We start from the raw sequence: 19521 nt of genomic DNA, 5'->3' as shown, positions 1-19521 counted from the left end.
GTGAGCAGGGGAGGGGCAGAGAGAAGGAGACAGAATCTGAAGCAGGCTCCAGGCTCTGAACTGCCAGCACAGAGCCCGACATGGGGTGACTCGAACCCAAGAACTGTGAGATCATGACCTGAACCACCCAGGCACCCCTCTTTTTTGCTTTTTTAATGTTTATTTATTTTTTGAGAGAGAGAGACAGACACAGAGTGTGAGTGGGGGAGGGGCAGACACACACACACACACACACACACACACACACACACACACACACACACACACACACACACAGTATGAAGTAGGCTCCAGGCTCTGAGCTGTCAGCACATAGCCCGATGTAGGGTTTGAACTCACAGACCAGACTGTGAGATAATGACCTGAGCTGAAGTCAGATGCTTAATCAACTGAGCCACCCAGGTGCCCCAGGAGATGGTAATTCTATTAAATGAAACTGTTTCCTAAAGCTCGGGGTATTATATCTTAAATTATATTTGGGGTACATTTTGTCTTACCAGGTACATAAGTAGATGCTTTTATGAGTGCAGTTTTATCCACTGCATCATGTACTGGAAATAAACAGCCCTGGGGGCAGCAGGGCTTACAAAAAGGTGTAAAAATAATTACTTGAGGGCATTACTTACAGAATTTACATGTTTCTGTCACAGTAGTAAGGGCATGATAGAAATGCATAAATGAGGAGGAAAATGAGTGGCAGTTAAGGAGATTGGTGCCCAAAGAAGAGTAAATATGGATTTACTGTATCAAATAATACTTTTTTTCCTGTGTTGTTTCAACTCAATTTGAGTATGAATTAAACAGAAACTTCCTCCTAGACAAGAACCAGTGAAGCAAAGTAATTTTTCTGGATTTTTGCCTGTGAGCCACAGATGAGATTATGTTTTTCTTAGATCAAAATTAGTAATTTTCCTTGTTTTGGCTTTTTTTTTCTTTCACAAATAAGATCCCTTAGGAGAAGCTTTAAGAAAAAAGAATAGTGTGATTGCAGTAATTAGCCCCCCCTCCAAAGTAGATGTGCAAAGGGTTACAGTTTATTGCTTAAAGGCTGATGAAACCCCAGTTCCAAAAGAAAATACTCTTCAACGTATCCTTTTAGTTTAAGACCTTTTAACGTAGGTCTTAACCTACGTTAGACCTTTTAGTTTAAGAACAGCTTTATTGAGATGTAACTTACATGCCATAAAATTCACCCAATACAGTGGGTTTTAGTATATTCACAGGATTGTGCAATCATCACGATATGATACAAATTTAAAACATTTTCACTGACCAAAAAGAAAGTCTGTATCCATTAACAATCATTTCCCAGATCTTTCACTTTTGTCCAAGGTAGATTTTCTTCAAGTTGATGTGAGGCAGGCAATCCAGGAGTTGTATAAGTGGTTTAGAGCTGCTGTTTGTGGAGTCGGGCATAAATATTTGAGAGGATAACAAGATACTAGTTTATTCAGCTCATCTGTTGGGTGCTAGCCGATCTTGTTTTTATTTATTTATTTATTTATTTATTTATTTATTTATTTTTGGGACAGAGAGAGACAGAGCATGAACTGGGGAGGGGCAGAGAGAGAGGGAGACACAGAATCGGAAACAGGCTCCAGGCTCGGAGCCATCAGCCCAGAGCCTGACGCAGGGCTCGAACTCACGGACCGCGAGATCGTGACCTGGCTGAAGTCGGACGCTTAACCGACTGCGCCACCCAGGCGCCCCTGATCTTGTTTTTTTAAAGTTGAGGTGAAAGTCATGTAACAAAGTAACCATCTTTTTTTTTTAATGTATATTTTTGACAGAGAGCATGAGCAGGGGAGGGGGTAGGGGAGAGAGAGAGGGAGACACAGAATCTGAAGCAGGCTCCAGGCTCTGAGTTGTCAGCACAGAGCCCGATGAAGGGCTTGAACTCACAAACTGTGAGATCATGACCTGAGCCAAAGTCAGTCACTTAACTGACTGAGCCACCTAGGAGCGCAAGAAAGTAACCATCTTAAAGTGAACAATTCTGTGGCATTTAGTGCATTCACCACATTATGCAACCAACACCTTTACCTACTTCCAAACCATTTCATCACCCCAAAAGGAAACCCTGTACCCATCAAGCAGCTTCTCCTGTCTCATCACCACTACCAATCCGTGTTCTATCTCTGTGGAGCTACATATTCTGGATATTTCATATAAGTGGAATCACATTTGGCTTCTTTCACTTAACATATTTTTGAGGTTGATTCACATTGTAGTAGTATATATAGATCACTACTTTCATTCCTTTTTACATCTGAATTATATTGTGTGTATATACACAATTTGTTTATTCATTCTATTGATGGACATTTAGACTGTTTCCACGTTTTGCCTATTGTGAAAAGTGCTGCTATGGAATAAGCATGTACACGTACTTGTTTAAGTACCTCTTTTCAATTGTTTCAGATATATCTAGGAGTGAAGTGGTGGGTCGTATGGTAACTCTGTTTAACTTCTTGAGGAACTGCTAAACTGTCTTCCACAGTGACTGAACCATTTTACAGCAATGTGTAAAAGACTCCAATTTCTCCACATCCTTGTCAACACATATTTTCTCCCATCCAAGTACTAACCAGGCCCGACCCTGCTTAGCTTCCGAGATCAGACGAGATCGGGCGCGTTCAGGGTGGTATGGCCGTAGACTCAACACGTATTTTCTGTGTTTTTGATTATAGCCATCCTAGTGTGTGTGAAATGGTATAGCTAATACTTTATGTTGACAAAAGAAAATGTTTTTAGTACAAGCATGAATATTCAAGAAAAAACAAAAGATGAATTTACTTTGACATATTTCCTTTTACTTGAAGGCATGATGTCGATCTGTGAAAATTAAACAGGTACTTTCCCTATACTTCTAGAAGTTATGCAAAATGTAAAATTAAGACCAAAGTTGAGACATGAGTAAATGAAGAGCATCACTCAGCTTTCTTGCTTCTGACCAGAGAGGGAACACTGTACTATATTTATAGCATATCATTTCTTCCCAGCACACATTTTTATAAATCTTGAATATTCTTGTCCCAAGATAGATAAGACACAGAACTTGCCATGATGTGTCAACTGAGTGAAATAAGGCACTACCGCCTTTAACATTTAACTATGCTTTTTTTGCTTTATTCTAAAGAGAATCTCCCTCAGAAACAATGTATTCTTTGATAATACGTTGTGGTTAAATTAAAAACCCATTATGCTACTGTACAATATATATGTACCCCAAATATCCCACAAGGACCAAAATATCCATTCCTAAAGACATGTTTTGCCCTAATGGAAATATACTTAAGTCAGACAAACACATGAAATCTACAGTTGTACCGTGATTGAAGGGGGCCTTGCTGGCACAGGACTACCTGGTGGCTTAGCTACCTGGAGGTTTGTACATACCAGGACAATGAACTATATACCAAGATGAAGGACAGGTGAAGGCACACTTTCCTTTTGTAAGGTGGGAGGACAGACTAAGAAATAGGAGGAAGGAAAGGAGAGCTGCCTCAACTGCTTTCTCAGAAAGATGAATGTTAGGAAAGATGCAGAAGACATGGAATAACAAATTGATTCCCTTGAAACTGTTCCCCACACACCCCCTGGAAATGTCTTCTTGTGTACATTCTCCAGTTTTAAACTGCTCAAACACATATCTTCTTATCCTTTCTCTCCTCACTGACTGCCCCATCTCTGAATTCCTACAGCTTTCATGGTCTACTCATCATAATTTAGGAATCTATTTCTCTGTAAGTAACTGTAAAGAAGTCAGTGTTATTTGCACGGGTGGCTGCTGGAATCCATCTCATTCTGTATTATACCTCATATGGTCATGTGGGATGGCAGTTCAGGGAAAGAGGGTATTATAAGCTGGAAGTAGTGGGACTTGTTTTGGACCTTCAAGAAGGAGAATTTTGGTAAGAACAAAGGGTGAAATGCATTCTAGGGATGAACATGTATCAGGATATAAACCTGACACTGTAAACAAAGATTCAAACTAACAGCAACTGCTTAAACGAGTTCTCCCATGTACCAGAACGTGATTAGTCCAAAGGTATTACTGTTACTGCCCAAAAGGCAGCAGTTTTCTTCAACCGGTTGCTCTGCCCACCTAAGGTATAGGCCTTGTCTATGTGGCCAAAAATGGTTGACAACTTCTGGGTCTGTATTCTAAAGGACAAGAAGGGAGAACATGAAGAAAATACTCAGAGGACATAATCTTCCTTTTAAAGGTAGAACCCAGATGTCTCATGCCACTTACACTCACATCCCATGAACTAGAACTTAGTCACACAGCTAACACCAGCTGAAGGGGAAGCTGGGGGAAATATGGACTTCAGCTGGACTTATAGCTCCAAACTAAAACTTGAGGTTTCTATTATTAAATAAAACAGATGAAACTTGATAGTGAGACAATGAATAGTCTCATTGGTAGAGGCAGAAAATAAAGACAGTAGAGAAGAGAGAATATGAAAAGCAATGGTCCTAGGAATGTAAGAAAAAATCCTACAATGTCTGAGGAGCTGCAGATATGGGAGCTATTGAGGGCTTCTAAGGAATATCTCCAAGAAGGTTATTTCTCTGTTAGCTCCTTTTTTTTTTTTTTTTTTTTTTTTTTTAGGGAAGTTTAAGGGTTGGTGAGGTGTAGGGCAGCATGTGCAGATGTGTTGAAGGTGGGACATCAGATAGTCAGGGTGGGTTAGGTGCTTGCTATTCAAAGTGTGCTCCAGGGTCTGATGGCATCAGCATCACCAGGGAACTTGTAAGAAACGCAGAATCCCGTCCCCACTAGAGAATTATAATTTGCATTTTAACAAATTCTTCAGGTGACTAATATCACAGTAAAGTCTGAGCAGTGGCACTGGGCTAGATTATGCTATGGTGTGGAATAATCCCAAAATCTGTTTTAAAGACAAAGATTATTTCTTACTCATGCTGAAAGCCCATCTGAGGGGAAGGGGGTGGCAAGTAAGTGACTTTGCTTCATCATCCTTACTGGGGCACCAGGCTGATGGAGCCTTCTAAACATCACCAGTCATGTGGCAGGGAAGTTCATATGTGGCTCTCACACTTCTCTCATATTTCCTTGGTCAAAGCAAATCCACTGTTATGCATAAGCCATGCCTATCTTTAAGGAGGTGGGAAGAACAATCCTTACCATGTACCTGGAAGGATGGGAATCCCAGAGGTGAAGCCCCTGAAGCCAGGAATCCCAGAGGTAGGACATTCAAAGGTTCTTACAGTATAGATGTGAAGGTATCAGATACTGGGAAAATGAATCAAAAGGAAGGAAAAAGAAAGCACAAATGCTTCAGAATATTTCTAAAGGATAGCTACAGAAGACCTCCAGCTTTAGAAAAGGAACATTTTGGAGGAATTGGTTGGAGTGGGAAGTGGAAGGGTCTAAGTTTGGAATGAACATGCCAAGTCAGATATTAAGGTGGATGTTCACCCTCTGCCTATCTCCCCAATCTCATCCTGTGTCACCTCCCCTTTCTCTCACCATGTTCCAGTCACACTCACTTTTGTTCCTTCATGCACCAACCTTGTTCTCACTGCAGGGTTATTGTACCTACTGTTTCTTCTGGAATGCTCTTTTCTGGGTTTGCCATTTAGAACTTATCATGGTGTCATCTCCTCAGAAAGGCCTTTCCCAGTCCAACAAACGTAGCCACCTAGTCACACTTTATCACACCTATTTCAGTATCAGAATCATACCTAGAGTTAACTGGTATTTTCGTCTATCACCCTCCCCTCATTAAAAGAGTAAGCTTCATGAGGGGCGCATGGGTGGCTCAGTCCGTTGAGCATCCGACTTCGGCTCAGGTCATGATCCCACGGCCTGTGGGTTTGAGCCCCGCATCAGGTTCTGTGCTGACAGCTCAGAGCCTGGAGCCTGCTTCAGATTCTGTGTCTCCCTCTCTCTCTGCCCCTCTCCCACTCACACACTGTCTCTCTTAAAAATAAATAAACATTAAAAAGAAAGAAAGAAAGAAAAAGTAAGCTCCATGAGAACTCCATGGACTGTGACCTGGGTCACCAGCTTTAAGCACAGAGCTGGCACTCAATAAATATTTACTGAATGTTCACATGGAAATTTTAGTTAAGAAGTATGCAATGAGAGAAATATAAGTCCAATGAGAAAAGCAGGTTTGGAATGGTAAGGTTCTCTAAGGTAGTGAAGATGAACAAGAAGCATTAAACCTTTAGGAATGTTCTCCTTCAGTCGGTAGAAAAGTGTCAGAGACTGAGGAGTCTAATAAAACGTAGAATAAAGTGGCTCCTAATGAGGAAAAAAATTTCAGTGAGGGATGGGTCAGTGAGGCCACGAGGGAATAAGAAAAAGCCCATTGCATTTGAAAAGGTCATTTGTGACTACCGAATTAAGGAGTAAAAATGTAGGGCTGAAGGAGAAAAAGGACACAGCAGGCATAACTCATTACTGGAGTAGTTTGGCAGTAAAGAGAATTAGTACTCTAGCAGGATTGAGTGGTTTTCTTTTTGTGAGTCCTATTCATTTTTCAAGGGAAGTGAGCTAGAGAAGGGGAAAGATGTAGAAGAGGGGTTCTTAACCTGAAGTTCATGGACCTCCAGGTGTGTGCATGGGGGATGGGAAGTGGAGGGGCGAAGAGGATTTGTAGCTTCATTATTTTCCAAAAGGTCGAGAGCCTAAGGTTAATAACCATTGCTGAGGAGAGACAGAATAGGTGAGTGAAACAAAGTTAAAAACAAAAACTCCCAGAGGCCCGGAGAAGGGCTAGCTTCAGAGAAAAAAAGGACAATCTCTTCCTTAAAGAAAAGCTATAACCAGATGGGAAAGTTCACAATTGCATCACCATCTCAGCAAAACAGGTAGAAAGACTGAGCTGGAACCAGTGGGAGGCTTGTACAAACACGCCCCAGAGAAGGGATACTGAAGCAGGGCAGACGGAGGAGCGGGGAAATCTGCGTTCACTCAGGCTAGCCAGCAGCCCTCGTGTAGCTCCCGCGCAGCAGCGTCGCCCAGGAAGTGGTGCTCGAGGCTGGGGCTCGCTGGCATTGTCCTTCACCTGAGAGCGCCCCTCTTAAACCCCGGCGGACCCGCCCGGGAGGGAGAGCGGTCTTATCACAAAAGGCAGTCACCACCAGGCAGCGGTGGTCATCGGCGCGTCAGCTTCGGGGAAAGTGGTACGTCCGAGCTTCTCCACAGCCGCCGTACTTTCTGTGCTTGTTGCGGCAAGCTGTCTCCAGACCCGCCTCTCCGCCTGTCGTCATCTCTGAATCATCCCGCCCCATTTCGACATCTCTCTCCCCTCCCTCCAGCTCTCGGCTCGGCGCAGGACCCAGCGACAGCGGGCCCCGGGGAACTCATTCATTCAGCAACTGCGGGGTTTCCAGGGCGACTTCGGGTGCAAGCCTGGTGAGGCGCGCTAGGGCCTGAGGAGCACAGGGCCTTCGGGAGTCGGCTCGCGAGCTGCACGAGACGGGGTCGGGGGCATCGCTCCAGATGTGACCAGTCTAACGGGCCGCCGCCCGCTTGTCGCAACAGCTTCCCGGAACGGCCCGCGGGCCGCGCCAGGGGATACCCGGCTCAAGCTGGCTCCACCTCACGCCGGCCTGAGATCCCGCGGGAACAGAGCTCTCGGGCCAAAGCCGCCTGCACGCGACCCGCGCATCCCGGGATTTGGGGCGGGCGCTCGAACGCAGATCCTAACGGCATCCGTCAGCGGTTTGACCTTGAAGGCCTGGCACCACGCCCCATCCACCCCAGAGGGTACCGCCTGGAGCTCCACAGGCGCCAGTCTGGGGCCCAAAACCGGCCTCTCTCGCCCCTGGGCTCTTCGCTCTCTTCCGGTAGCCAATCGGATCCCGACGTGATGCGGGCCAATGACCGCGGTCAAAGTATCAAGAGTGGTTGAGCCTATCAAAGTTCAGCCTTAAGTTTCTCCCGCCCTCCAGAAAAGTCGGAGGGCGGGTTGATCTTACATGTTGGCCAATCAATAGCCAATAAACAAGAAGCTTCCAAGATCAAAGGGGAAGGGGTGGAACCTAAGCAGTAGCAACGCCACGGGGTGGAGGAATGACAGGCCACTTCTCTAATACCACACACATTTTTTCCCTACGAAAGCAAAGGGGCGGGGATAACTTGGCAGCTGCACCAATGGCTGGCTGAAGGGCGTGTCCGCGGGCCAAGCGGGAGCCGGAGGCCCCGGGCTCTCTGGGCCGCGCCTGAGGCGGACGCGACGGGGCCGGGGGGCGGTGGCGGCAGTGGCGGCAGCGGCGGCGAGGGTGGGCGCCGCAGCTGGCCCGGGTGGATGGAGTTGGAGGGGCGGGGTGCTGGCGGTGTGGCGGGGAGGTCGGCGGCTGGGCCGGGGCGGAGCCCCGGGGAGTCGGCGCTGCTGGACGGGTGGCTGCAGCGGGGCGTGGGCCGGGGGGCCGGCGGCGGGGAGGCCGGGGCCTGCAGGCCCCCGGTACGGCAGGATCCGGACTCCGGCCCGGACTACGAGGCGCTGCCGGCTGGAGCCACTGTCACCACGCACATGGTGGCGGGCGCCGTGGCAGGGATCCTGGAGCACTGCGTGATGTATCCCATCGACTGCGTCAAGGTGAGACCTGGACCGGCTCTGAATCCGACCTGGGGCTGACCCGACCCCTGGGTCCTGTCCCGAGCCAGGATCCTGGCCGAGAGCCGGAGCCGACATGGGTTTCTTCCTGGCTCCTGCCACCATCACACGATTCGACCGATGCGCCATGCAAGCAAGGTCCCGACTGGGAATTGAACCCAGTCAGGAACCAGGACCCATTTCTAACCGTCAGTGAGATCTGAATCGGGACTGTGGAAAGAAAATCTGTCAGCCAAAGTCTGGATCCTAGACGGGACTAAACAGGAATAGGGTGGGATGGGATGGAACAGGTAAGTGCTACTAATTTGATTACGGTGAAGACAACTGGGGTGAATCAGACTCCCAATAGGATCTTAATGCCTTGAAGATGCTCTCTGGGCGAGTGCTTTTACAAGAAACTTGCTGTGTCTTCCCTTAACAGTGTTGGGGCAAGAACGGAAATCTGAAATGTCTCGGCTAGATAAATGATTTACTTATTAACTCTTAAGCCATGAATGATTGGAAGTCATTGTGCAGTCAGAATTCATAGCTCCAGACTGGAAATGATTTGGGAAAACCCATGTTCAGGAAAAGGTTTCGGTTTCTCTGTGCAGCAAGCATGACACCCCACCTATTTCCTGAACACGAAAACTAAACCGGGATTAGGATTTTGTATGGGGGCACATAGGCCCCCAAACGAGAGATGAACCTGCCAGTGTGTTTCTTTAGCCACCTGAATTTGACAAAAAGGGGAAAGTTGCCTAGAAGGGAAGCATGATTTTGAAAAGCAGATGTAAGTGTGAAGAAAATGAAATAGGATTAACATGAAGGCATGATTCCTGTGAAAGTAAAAACTAATGGCAACCACAACCAAGCAGACTGATTAGTGGGTACAGAAGTCGGGTGCTTCTGAAGAAAGCTAGGTGAAGAGGGAACAGATTGTTCTTTACAGTTAATCTTGTGCATTAGGAAAGGTACCAACCTCTAAAAGTGAGGACTAAATTGAATGAGAAGTAAATTCAAGGGGGCTGTTGAAGTAAACGTATTGAGAAAGAGAGTGGTACCTCCTTTACATATCAGGGGTAATAGTCCAAACAGTATTCTCACAGCTCTTTGACGTGTGTTTTCTCCTCAAATTAGACAAATGTTACATATTCAAAAGGAGAGAATACTGAGTTGGGAAATACAAAGTCTACCTCTTCTGCTTCTTCCTGATTCTGGTACTACCACATGTTTTCATAAGTAGTGTGGATGAGGAAATGGGGAAAGTACTCATTAAGCTTTGTGAATGACATTGAGTTGATAGGAGTTTTCTAGTGCACTGCAAAGCAACTCCTACCAGTGGCCATCCCTATTGAAACTGGTAAATGAACTTGGCTAAAATGGATATTAGAACTTTAAATACCCTTGTCAATTGGGAGGAATAGAAATAAAAAGTAAAATCTTTGCAAGAGAAGTAAAAGGATGGTTAATGCTCTAACAGTATTAAAATGTAAAATGGGCAAGTACAAATAAAAAAGATTCAGACATTTATGTAATAAAGTCTAGGTTGAATGTGAGTTGTTAATGCTATATATCCAAAAGTTAATGTGATCTAACTGCAAAGTAAAGTAACCTCCCAATACTAAGACTGTGAGTAGAGAGCAGGAGCTAGCAGGGTCTAGAGTGCTATGTTTCAGGATGGGTATCAAATGAAAACTAGATCAAGGAAAGCAATGAAAATTATTTAATGACTTGAAAAATACAATGTAATAATGTGATTGACTTAGGACTATTACTATAACTTGTCAACTGAAGTGTTGTCCTATTACCTTGGTAGGCTATCTTCTTATTCCATGTATTTACATAATGCTATTGTTGCTGTAAACATTTTATAAATTTCTTTGTTAGAAATCCCTTTAGAATATTTGGGTGCATATCCTTAAAGAGGGCAGACCTTTGTCCTGTCACAAGATGTGGTCGATTTTTTAGTAACAGACCATTCAGAATCAAAAATGGTAGATAAGGTGGGAGATCAAAATGGGTAATACTGATTGGAGTCAGAGAGAAGGTAGGAGCAGAAAGCAAGGAGCCTGGTTTATTCTTGAGGCTGACAAACCCACTGAGGAAACACTTCTGAAAGAGGAGTTCCAGAAATATTTTGCATAATCACAGCACTGGTGGAATAGGTTACTTCTAGCCTTCCAAGCTGTTTTGAAGAACAGTTCTTACTCATTTACATAAGCTTTGAAATTTGTGTTTTATTTTTATTTATTTATTTATTTATTTTTTAATTTTTTTTTTTCAACGTTTATTTATTTATTTTTGGGACAGAGAGAGACAGAGCATGAACGGGGGAGGGACAGAGAGAGAGGGAGACACAGAATCGGAAACAGGCTCCAGGCTCCGAGCCATCAGCCCAGAGCCTGACGCGGGGCTCGAACTCACGGACCGCGAGATCGTGACCTGGCTGAAGTCGGACGCTTAACCGACTGCGCCACCCAGGCGCCCCTGAAATTTGTGTTTTAAAAAAGTCCTATAACATTATAGTTATGCCTCAAAGCCCTATATTAAAGAATTAATTATTTGACCTGGAGGAAAAAAATGCTCAAGAGTCTTCAAAAATACAAAAGCTTATTTTAGAAGAATCATTTTCATTTGTCATTAATGCTGGGATTTAAATGACTAGAGGGAACAACTAGGTGAGACCAGTAGGATTTAGTGTCACTAGGATGTTAAACATTGTTGTACAGATATGAAAGTAAAATTCAAATCTCTTCCTTCAGAAAGGCCTTCCCAGTTCACTTGTCCCAGGGTTTCCCAGTTCCTCTTTTACCATAAATGGTGGTGGAGAAGAAGAGCAGCCCAACCATCCCTAAGACTAGAAGCAGGTATCTGTGTTGGAGCCAAAACAGCAACCACAGTGTTTGCAAATGAAAGTTGACATTGCCTCTTGGCATGTAAGCCTGTGCTACCCAGCCACTTCTCAGGGTCAAGTTGATTTAAAATATCCTTGGGAGGAACCTAGCATAACCTTGCCAGGCCATAGTTATTCAGCCAACTATTTACATGGTCATAATAGGGAGGTTTGGGAGCCCAAACATATCCCAGTTTTCCATTTCTGGACCTCAGAGGCAAACATCAGACTTTATCTATAGGGATAGGCTCTGCAACCAAAGCAGTCAGAACTCTTCTCAAAATCATCTAGGTACCCTCTTGTCACCAACGTGCTGCTATTTGGCTCTGTAATCGTGACAAAGGGAAATAAATCTTTGCCAAACCCCAGATGTAAATGGTTATCTATACACATTCACCAATGAAAGGTTAGGAAATGGAAACATTGGCTTATTTGACTTTCTTGTATCTAATAATAATTACTCAGTAAATGTCAACTCTTCTTGTTTGCCAAACACTAACTGATGTGCCTTACATACATTTATTCGTTTAGTCCGTGAAGCGTTTTCATGAAGTACACACCATTTTCATTATTTTACACAACAAGAAAAGGAAGCAAGTTAGGTGGCACAGTCATGATTTGACCCCAGTCAGGCTCTCGGGCCTTCCATACAGCCTCCCCAAAGTAGATTTCCAGAGCCAAGCAAGGCACAGAGTTTCACAATAGTGCTCAGTCCTAAATGTGAACTTCAGATTGATAGCCGGACATAAAAAATCATTATAGCCAAAGAGAAACTTGAAAGTGAAATAGGAGCACCTGGGTGGCTCAGTTGGTTAAGCATCCGACCCTTGATTTCGGCTCAGGTCATAATCTTACAGTTTGTGAGTTCGAGCCCCACATTGGGCTGTGCACTGACAGTGTGGAGCCCCCTGGGGATTCTCTGTCTCCCTCTCTCTCTGCCCCTCCCCACTCACTCTCTGTCTCTCTCAAAAATAAATAAACATTAAAAACAATAAAGTGAAAACAAGAAATACAAAAATGAAACCTGATTTATTAGTGGCTAAGGACCAGTTAGTTGCCCATGCATATTTGTGAAATGACATACATAAGAGACAACACTCCCATGATCTATACATTCTAAGATATAAACACATATTTCCTAGAATCATGTTTGAAGACAATAAAAAGCCTTATATTTGTAGTACTTCATAAATTGCCAATGGCTTTTACATGCCCTGACTCTTCAAATCCCCATAATAGCTCCATTAGCCATTCTTAGTTTCATGTTGTAGATGACAACACTGAAACTCAGGTTAAGTGACATATCCAAGGCCACACATCTAGCAAAGCTGGGGCTCAAACTCAGGCTTTCTGACTGAAATGTGGCTTGTTTTTTGCCAAACCACTTACCTATTAGTTTATTTGGCTTTTCTTCAAAGCTAGTGGTTTTTATATTAAAGGCTATTCATAAATTCTTAGAGATTTGATCTTTCTCCAAAAGAAAGATTTATTGGCCCACAAATTTGGGGAGCCGTATTCATTTCTGTATTTGGCATAGCTTATGCTTGGTTCCTCTCCATAAGGGTGTAAGTAGAATCGTGAATTAGAGTTAGGGGTATGTAGGATATGTTCAAAGTAACCTACAGTCCAGGTTTCTCTTTGGGGTGAAACGTTCCGCATCTCTGAGGCCAGACCTTTCAAGGCTGGTTGTCCAGATAATGCTAGTGACTTCAGCAGAGCAGTACAGCTTCTGAACATTCTCCCTATGCAAGAACAGTTTTGAACAAACCAATGGAAACACATAATTGTTAAGCCACCAGGATCAGTTTATCTTTATCAGCAGCTGTAGCCAGCAAAGACCTGTAGTCGCTGGGTAACTCCTCTGATGGATTTTATACCCCGTGAGTGATGGGAAAGATCTGTAAACACATGCTTTATTGGAACTTTATGGGTTTCTTTTTTTGAGAAGTAGAATGAATGTGTCCAGTTGTAATAAGTGGTAACTGTATTTCTGATTGCATTTACAGTAATTAACCTTTTAACTTTCCAGTTCTTTGTTGGTAGCAGACAAGAGAAAATAACTAGAGGAATGTGGATTGCTTACAGCTAACTAGGACCTGTTGATCTGGTTAGTTTTTTTTTTTTTTCCCTCATGCTTTTGACAAGAGACAACACTCTTGGATTGCAGTTGGCCAAAAGGAAGGTTCAAGCTTTTAAATCCAGACTGAACCAGTAATTGGAATGAAGTAGGAATTTAAACTATACTTGGGCATAAATTGCCCTTCTGGCTCACTAATAGTCTGCTTCTTACTTTGTGAATTGGTGCAGACACAGCTAAGATTCATTCGTTCGTTCATTCATTCATTCAACAAACAAATCTTGAGTGCTTACTTTGTTCCAGGCACTGGACATTGATTTTATATTGTTAGTCTCCATGCCATCTTAATCTTGAAATGGATCAATAGACAAGAGTTTTTCACTGGGAGACAAACCTCCCTCTGAGGGTCTGTGATTTGGTGAATGTTTCGAAAAGATTGATTTCCCAAATCCCAACCAGACTTTGTCCAGGAACATTATACAAAGTGTCTGCCATGTACTTTTGTCCCAATCATTGAATCCTCTGGAAATTCCATGGATTCTGTTTCACAGAGACTGATTTAATTTGATGCCACTTTGGGGATTCATTCAGTTTTGATTAGAAATCTGGGAGCCCCTTCAGTTTTAGAGACAAAGTTAGTTTCCACCTTTCATAGTCTCAAGGCAAATGCTCTTTCCCAGAAATAGAGCAGCATTGATTACAAATGTTACTTCTGCCAAGAGTTTAACCTACAGGCTCAGCTGCCAATGCCAAATAATCCATGAAAGTCAGGTAATCATCAAGGATGTAATAAAGGATGAGCCATCGTCTCATTAGTCAGTATAGTGTGTGGTTAGGAAGTAGGCCCAGGATCAACCTTCAGAAATAAGGCATAATGTTGTAGACAGTAAATAGTTGACTTTAGAATCTATTTGTAACGAACTCTTGGCCTGGGTTTATTAAGGCACTAAAGCAACATCTCCTGAAACAGGCTTGATATTTGTTGCTGGGGCTATGAATCATTTCAGAGTTCAAGCATACTTCCTAAGCAGTTATATTCTTGAGAAAAGAATGATGTTCCCTTCATAGATGACTAGCAAAAGGTCCAAGCCTTGGAAATGTCAGACATAGATTTGGGAGTAAAACTGGGTGCCAGGTAGCACTCCCGCACATTGGCATGATTCCACAGAGGAGTGTCCCAAGCCTGAGTGCTGAAGTTACAACGTTGAATGAGAAGTTGGCATCACTGACATTGCACTTCTTTCTGTAATTTCAGACCCGGATGCAGAGCCTACAGCCTGACCCAGCCGCCCGCTATCGAAATGTGTTGGAGGCACTCTGGAGGATTATAAGAACAGAGGGGCTGTGGAGACCCATGCGGGGGCTAAACGTCACAGCAACAGGCGCAGGGCCTGCCCATGCCCTCTATTTTGCCTGCTACGAAAAGTTAAAAAAGACATTGAGTGATGTAATCCACCCTGGGGGCAATAGCCATATTGCCAATGGTATTGAGCCTTCCTGTGCTGGTTCCCCCACTTTCTCAACTCTTTGGGCTTTGCTGCTGTCAATGCTTTCCAGCCTCAGCATGGTTTGGAGCTGAAGCTTTGGGCTGGGGTAGGCCAGAGTATAGGGGAGGGACTTCCAAACCTGACGTTCTCAGACAATGGGCTGCTTCAACCCCACCCCTCTTTTGGGACACCTCAACAAAGTGTTACGGTATCTTCCCTTACCTACCAGCTTGACTTCTTTCATCTCCCTGCATCAACTTCTAATGCCCTGGTAATGTGGAGACACATTGAAATACTCCCACTGTATATATCTTGATAATCGGGTGGTGTCCTGCTCCTTGGGGCAGGATCTGAGGTGACCCAGCTGCCCAAGGAAGACATTAATGGAGCCCCAGCTCTTTGCATCACCTTTTCAGGATCCTAACTGACCAGAGGCAGTTTGTGTTGTTGAGGACACAACAAGGCCTCAAGTGAATTGGGGTTGAGCCAAGAGACTTCTGCACAGAAAAACCAGAGGGTTGAAGGCTATGTGAAAGTAAGGGAAGGGACAGCAGCCTGATGCTTGAGGATTGAAAACCAAACTGAGAGGAAAGTTGAGAGATACGGTGGTTAAGGACCTCAAGGAAAGGTCTAAATGGATAGATGTTAGAGTTTGGAGTTGGAATGGGCAGCACAGGGGCAGCAGGATGACAGGTGAGATGGTGTGGGGCAGATCTGACCACCGCCCCTCATGTTCTCCCTCCACTGGAGGCAGTTGGTGCTGGCATCCCTTGGCTGCAGTGTACCTGCTTCCTGTTTGGGGCATAAAGTGCATTCATTCTCAGAAAAGTCTTTATAAAATCTGGGTTGTTTTCTTTGACTCTTTTGGCCTTCCTATTATACATATGGAATGTAGACTGGTAACCTTACTAAGTTGGTGGGAACAAATATCTTCATTTTTCAGAACAGGGGCTCGAGAGCAGTGGGTTCCCTCTCCCTGCTGTTGTTTAGCCTAGCCACTCCCTTCACTCTGGTGCCTCAATCAGTTGTCCTCTTCTGGCCTCATGTATGGCGATTGTTTTCTCCTTTGCAGGTGCGGCCGGTTGTGTAGCAACATTACTGCATGATGCAGCCATGAATCCAGCAGAAGGTAATGATTCCTCCACCTTTCCCCCTGTGGGCCACTGCACCTGCATCTCTAGGCTTCTCCTTTATTTCTGGTTTGTGGAGGAAAGACAGGGAGCATCCCAGCCATTTTGGGGGGGGAAATCCTTTTGTGTTACCGTTTCTTACCAGTAGAGGGCGCCCCCCCCCATATTGTCAGTGGGTAGGAGGGGCCCCTTAGGAAGCAAATTCATTGAGCTTTAATTCATCTTTGGGGCTTCCCTGAAAAAAGATATGGCTCTACTTGGCCTATTCCTAGGCTTTCTCGGAAGTCCTCTTTGTAGTGGATTTGATCTCATCTGAAAATTTAACAGAGTATTTCACTTTTCTTCAAAGAGGTAAAGATGGATTTTGACATTTAAAAATCCTGCCATTCTTATTAGAATGAAGATAGTCGAAATAGGAATGAAAGGGTAAATTGTAGAGCTCAGTTCCTGCCCGGCTGCTTGGATCTTGGCTTCTGAGTTGGAGAATGAGGTACTCAAACAAACGTGAAGGGATAGCACAGTTGCCATGCTCTTTAAGCTCCAGCCCTTTACCAGTCTGGGCAAGGCCATGGTGTGCAAAGGGCCAAAGCTAAGCTGAAGATCCGGGGCTCATACCATGTTATCTCCTCAAGAGAGTAGATGTTTGGAAACTAAAGCCACAGTCTTCTTGGTTAAGAACTGTGTTTTCTTTCTGGTAGCCCTTCTCCTGAGGAGGATAACCATCCTCATGTCATAAGAGCTGGGTGCTCTGCATACCGGAGGATTGGGATTGTTAGGGCTATGCGTTCATTATCATGTTCACTGCCACGGAGTCATTTCTTCCCTGGGGTTTTACGAAAGGGTAAGATCATAATAGGTTGGTAATTTTTTTAAGAAAATCTACTGGAGTTTCTAAACCATAGATGTATCTTGTGTGTTCACTGGTTGGTTTTAAAGAAATCCTACTGTAAGTCAGTCTGTTATTTTTTTGGCCCTTTATCAACCTTCTCCTATCCCCTTCTCTCAAAAAAGGGAAACTTTAATTTATTAGACTGATAGCTCACTCATCCTTTTTTTTTTCCCCCTCTCCATTCCAATGGCTGACCCGCTGACTCGGGACTCTGAATCTGGACACTCTTGCTCACCGGTTGATTGCGGGCATCATTTCCTTCCTTCTTCTTGTTGATGGCACTACCAGTGGTCAAGCAGAGGATGCAGATGTACAACTCCCCATACCACCGGGTGACAGACTGTGTACGGGCAGTGTGGCAAAATGAAGGGGCCGGCGCCTTTTATCGTAGCTACACCACCCAGCTAACCATGAATGTTCCCTTCCAAGCCATTCACTTCATGACCTATGAATTCCTGCAGGAGCACTTTAACCCCCAGAGACGGTACAACCCCAGCTCCCACGTTCTCTCTGGAGCCTGTGCAGGAGCCGTAGCTGCCGCTGCCACAACCCCACTGGACGTTTGCAAAACACTGCTCAACACCCAGGAATCCTTGGCTTTGAACTCAAACATCACAGGACATATCACAGGCATGGCTAGTGCCTTCAGGACGGTGTATCAAGTAGGTGGTGTGACCGCCTACTTCCGAGGGGTACAGGCCAGAGTAATTTACCAGATCCCCTCCACAGCCATCGCATGGTCTGTGTATGAGTTCTTCAAATACCTAATCACCAAACGGCAAGAAGAGTGGAGGGCAGGCAAGTGAAGTGAAGTAGCACACGATGCAGCCAGGGGTCCAGCACTGCTGCGTCCTGCCTGCTCCAGCCACGTTCTCGGTCTCCTGGCATGCTCCATCCGGCCTTGAGTGGAGGTGGAAGGAAGGTAGAGGGTTCTCCCCAGGCTATTGGTGTTTTGGCTAACACCAGTTCCTGCCAGCCTCCGTTGCCGCCACCTTTCCTTCCAGGCCCTAAGCAAGTGCAGCAAAGCACACCACAGTACCTTTGCTAATAACCTTTCTCCATCCTGGGCCTGATGACCTACTCTAGACTGTTACAGAGGGACAAGCAGCTCATTCCCCTGGTTCCTAATAAAAAGCCTTTAAATTAAATGGTTTCATTGGATTTGTTATGCCAAAGGGGAAGTGAAATGCTTTTAAGTATTCTGACTTGAAGCATCAGTCAAGGGGTCCAAGTGGAAGGTGTGTTGTATATGTCTGCAGTCTGGGTTCTTGCTGGTTTTCATAGTGACTCAAGACTTTGGAGCCCTACTCCCCCTCGTTTTAGTATTAAGCTCCAAGGATCTCCCTGATGACAGATCCTAGCTAAACAGGTGTTCTTGATCCCCACTCTTGCCTTTTCCAGGGGACAATGGCACAGCACAGAAGAGGCAGACCTCTCTGCTCTCTCAGCTAGGCCTGCCAGAGTAAAACTTGGCACACGGCACTTTGTTTTCTAATGTAGTTGCAGAACAAGAGTTATTTAGTGAAGCTTCAAGACCTAAGGATTATGTGGTAAATAATCAGACCTTTCATTGGGCCTTAAGGCTTTTACAAAGTACTTTATTTAACGTGTGTGACTATGCTTTGCTCTCACAAGGTCTGTGAAGTAGGCAGTGCAAGCATCACCTCTATTTCACAGGTAAAGACAGCTCAGAGAGGCTGCCTCTTGCCCCAGTTCTCACAGTAAATGCAGAGCTGATACCCCAACCCAGATCTTTGGCTCTCAGAAGTGAATCTAATTGGGTCTTCTGGCAGATGGGAAATGAGTGGAGCGCACGTACCCCAACCTGCCATCCCCTGAAGAAGCTCCCTCCCGAGGACCACGTAGGCTGTGTCTGCAACCTTGCAGGGATAGGACTTTAACTGCTTTGTGGGTTGGTCTGTTCCCTTTTTTGGATATTACCAGTTATTAGCAAGTTCTTCAGTGCACAGAGTGGAAATCTACCTCCAAGAAGGTCCATCTGTCATCCTTGTTATGTCATCTGTCATTCATTCATTCATTCATTCACTCATTCATTCATTCATTCATTCAATAACTATTGAGTGTCTGTCAGACACTGGTGTTGGGGTTATGGTGATAAATAAAACCATCCCAGCCCTCAAGGAGCTTACTGTCTGGAGAGGAAGACAGATGTAAACAGGTACCTGTAAGATGGCAAGAAACATGCCTAAGAATACCCAGCCTGGCCTTGGGTGACTGGGGGTAGCTTCTGGAGGAAGTAACATCTGAGGCGACACCTGGAAGGCAAATAAACTAACAGGTGAAGAGAGGAGAAAGACCTGGAGGTAAGGGAGAATAAGAAGTGTCCAGGGTCAGCACACAAGGGATTTGGTAGGACTGGCAGTCTGGGCAAGGCGTGCACCTGGAGAGCTAAGCAGGAGCTGAGTCTTAAAAGCAATGCTAAGGAGTTTAGAGTTTATCCTG

The 19521-nt window shown here is 44.8% G+C and overlaps 2 protein-coding genes across 4 annotated transcripts; both read left to right on the top strand.

Moving 5' to 3' along the window:
• Nucleotides 1–6606: 6606 nt before the first annotated feature.
• On the top strand, nucleotides 6607–7917 carry LOC131492438 (uncharacterized). The gene is made up of 3 exons (XM_058696047.1): nucleotides 6607–6704; nucleotides 6917–7396; nucleotides 7526–7917. The coding sequence occupies exons 1-3, from the start codon at nucleotides 6607–6609 to the stop codon at nucleotides 7893–7895; spliced, it is 948 nt and encodes a 315-aa protein (XP_058552030.1). The 3' UTR covers nucleotides 7896–7917.
• A 127-nt stretch (nucleotides 7918–8044) lies between these two features.
• Nucleotides 8045–18206, top strand: SLC25A28 (solute carrier family 25 member 28). Of its 3 annotated transcripts, XM_058697434.1 has the most exons (5): nucleotides 8476–8582; nucleotides 13505–13582; nucleotides 14808–15036; nucleotides 16112–16168; nucleotides 17347–18206. In XM_058697434.1, exons 3-5 carry the CDS (start codon nucleotides 14814–14816, stop codon nucleotides 17862–17864), a joined length of 798 nt encoding a protein of 265 aa, XP_058553417.1. In that variant the 5' UTR covers nucleotides 8476–8582; nucleotides 13505–13582; nucleotides 14808–14813; the 3' UTR covers nucleotides 17865–18206. The 3 variants fall into 3 exon arrangements, with proteins under 3 accessions (XP_058553415.1, XP_058553417.1, XP_058553416.1); XM_058697432.1 differs by lacking the exon at nucleotides 13505–13582 and having other exon boundaries at nucleotides 8045–8582; XM_058697433.1 differs by lacking the exons at nucleotides 8476–8582; nucleotides 13505–13582 and adding an exon at nucleotides 8589–8890.
• The last annotated feature ends 1315 nt before the right edge of the window (nucleotides 18207–19521 follow it).

This window comes from Neofelis nebulosa, chromosome 13 (assembly GCF_028018385.1).
Source record: "Neofelis nebulosa isolate mNeoNeb1 chromosome 13, mNeoNeb1.pri, whole genome shotgun sequence".
In the NCBI taxonomy this organism is placed as follows: Eukaryota; Metazoa; Chordata; class Mammalia; order Carnivora; family Felidae; genus Neofelis; species Neofelis nebulosa.
Note: the sequence above shows the minus strand (reverse complement) of the source record. Positions and strands in the feature narration are given on the sequence as shown.